A 1,774-nucleotide genomic window follows, 5' to 3' on the forward strand; every position below is an offset into this window, starting at 1 on the left:
CTTCCCCACCCGCGTTCTGCGAGGAACGAGTGAAGAAAAACGATTTCGGCCGCAGAACCATCCCTCCCGTCCCCGCCCCGAGCCCCGACCTTAACGAATACCAAGCGCCATTGACGTAAAACGCTTTTTTTTCCTTTTTTTTTCTTTTTATTTAAAATCTCAACAGCGGATCGCTTTTCCTTTCGCAACCAAACAAGTAATAAATATTATTTAGCAACTTTTTTCGTTTTTTTTTTTTTCCTTTTTCTTTTTTACAAAAATAAACGGACGATAAAATCTCTGCAGGGGGCGGCGATAAGAAAAGTGTTACTGCGGGGCCGAGCCTGGGGCTCGGGACTGCGACACGGACACAGAGAGCATTACGGACTTCCAACGTGGTTAGAGGCGGCGGGGACGCGAATTGTGTTACACGCTTTAAAAAAGAGGAGAAATCAAAAAAACCGACCCCCATCGAACCCCATCGGACCGGACCGAGGGGAGCGCGGCGGCTGCGGGGCTGTGACACAGCGCAGCGCTCGGATGGGGCTCAGCGCGGGGTCTATGTACAAAGCCCGAAAGACACAAAACCGACGGAGGGAGATCGGAGCGGGGAGGGTGCGGGTGGGGGTGGGGACGGTCCCCTGTGACCGCGGACGGACAGACGGCCCGGGCAGACGGACCGCCAAAGTCCTCGGCGTCGGGTTCCTCCAGCCCGCCGGCCGCGTTCACCCCCTCGGCCCGAGCGAAGGGAGAGACGCGGCGAAGCCGCCGAGAGACGCGCGGACGGCCGCGGGCTGCGGGCGGCTCCTCCCGGCCGGCCCCGCCGTCGGGGCGCTCCGTAGGTGCTGGGGCGGCCCTGCAGGACGGGCTCACTTGGCGTCGGAGGCCAAGCGGGGCAGCGCGGCGCCGCCCATGGCCGAGACGTGGTGGTGAGGGGGAGCCGCCACCTGGCACATGCTGCAGGGGCACGGCATCCCCCCCCAGTGCTGGAAGCCGCCACCCAGCCCCGGAGCGGCGGCGGCGGCCGAGGGCGACTTGAGGAGGCCGTGCGGGGGGCGGATGGAGCCTACGGCCGAGAGGCCGGAGCCGGGCAGGGAGGCGCTGGAGACGGCGGCGGGGGGCAGGATGGGGTGGTGCGCGGGGTGCGAGGCGGGATGGCCCGGATGGGCGGGCAGCGGCGCCGAGTGCGCGCCCATGCCGGCGGGGCAGGCGGCGGGGTGGAAAGCGGCGTGGTGGCCGCCGTAGATCTCGCTGACCAGGCGCTTCATCTCCTCCAGCGAGTTGGTGAGCATCAGGATGTAGTTTCTGGCCAGCAGCAGCGTGGCGATCTTGGAGAGCTTGCGCACCGACGGGCCGTGCGCGTAGGGCATCACCTCCCGCAGCCCGTCCATGGCGATGTTGAGGTCGTGCATCCGCTTGCGCTCGCGGCTGTTGATCTTCAGGCGCAGCTGCTGCAGCTCCGGCTCCGTCATCTGCTTCTTGTCCTTCTTGGAGGAGGCGGACGAGGACGACGAGGACGACGACGACGAGGACTTGAAGCCCAGCTTGTCCACCACCACCACCCCCGCGGCGCTCATGGCGCTGCGCAGCTCGGCGCTCAGCTCCGGCGGCGAATCGCTCTGCGTCGAGCTGGACACGGTGCCGCCCGTGAAGCTCCCGCCGCCTCCTCCTCCTCCGCCGCCACCGCCGCCTTTATTCCGGCCCGCGAGGAAGAGCTCATCGGGCTCCGGGGAGGACGGGCGGCTGGAGACCAGGCTGGCGTCCGAGTCCATGGCCCGGCGAGCGGGCTGCCTGC

The 1,774-nt window shown here is 66.2% G+C and overlaps 1 protein-coding gene across 1 annotated transcript; it reads right to left on the reverse strand.

Moving 5' to 3' along the window:
- Window positions 1-848: 848 nt before the first annotated feature.
- OLIG2 (oligodendrocyte transcription factor 2) lies at window positions 849-1,751 on the reverse strand (the record flags this gene model as incomplete). The annotated part of the gene is made up of 1 exon (XM_079549212.1): window positions 849-1,751. One exon carries the CDS (start codon window positions 1,749-1,751, stop codon window positions 849-851), a length of 903 nt encoding a protein of 300 aa, XP_079405338.1.
- Between the last annotated feature and the right edge of the window lie 23 nt (window positions 1,752-1,774).

Source organism: Tetrao urogallus, assembly GCF_951394365.1.
Source record: "Tetrao urogallus genome assembly, chromosome: 1".
NCBI lineage: Eukaryota > Metazoa > Chordata > Aves > Galliformes > Phasianidae > Tetrao > Tetrao urogallus.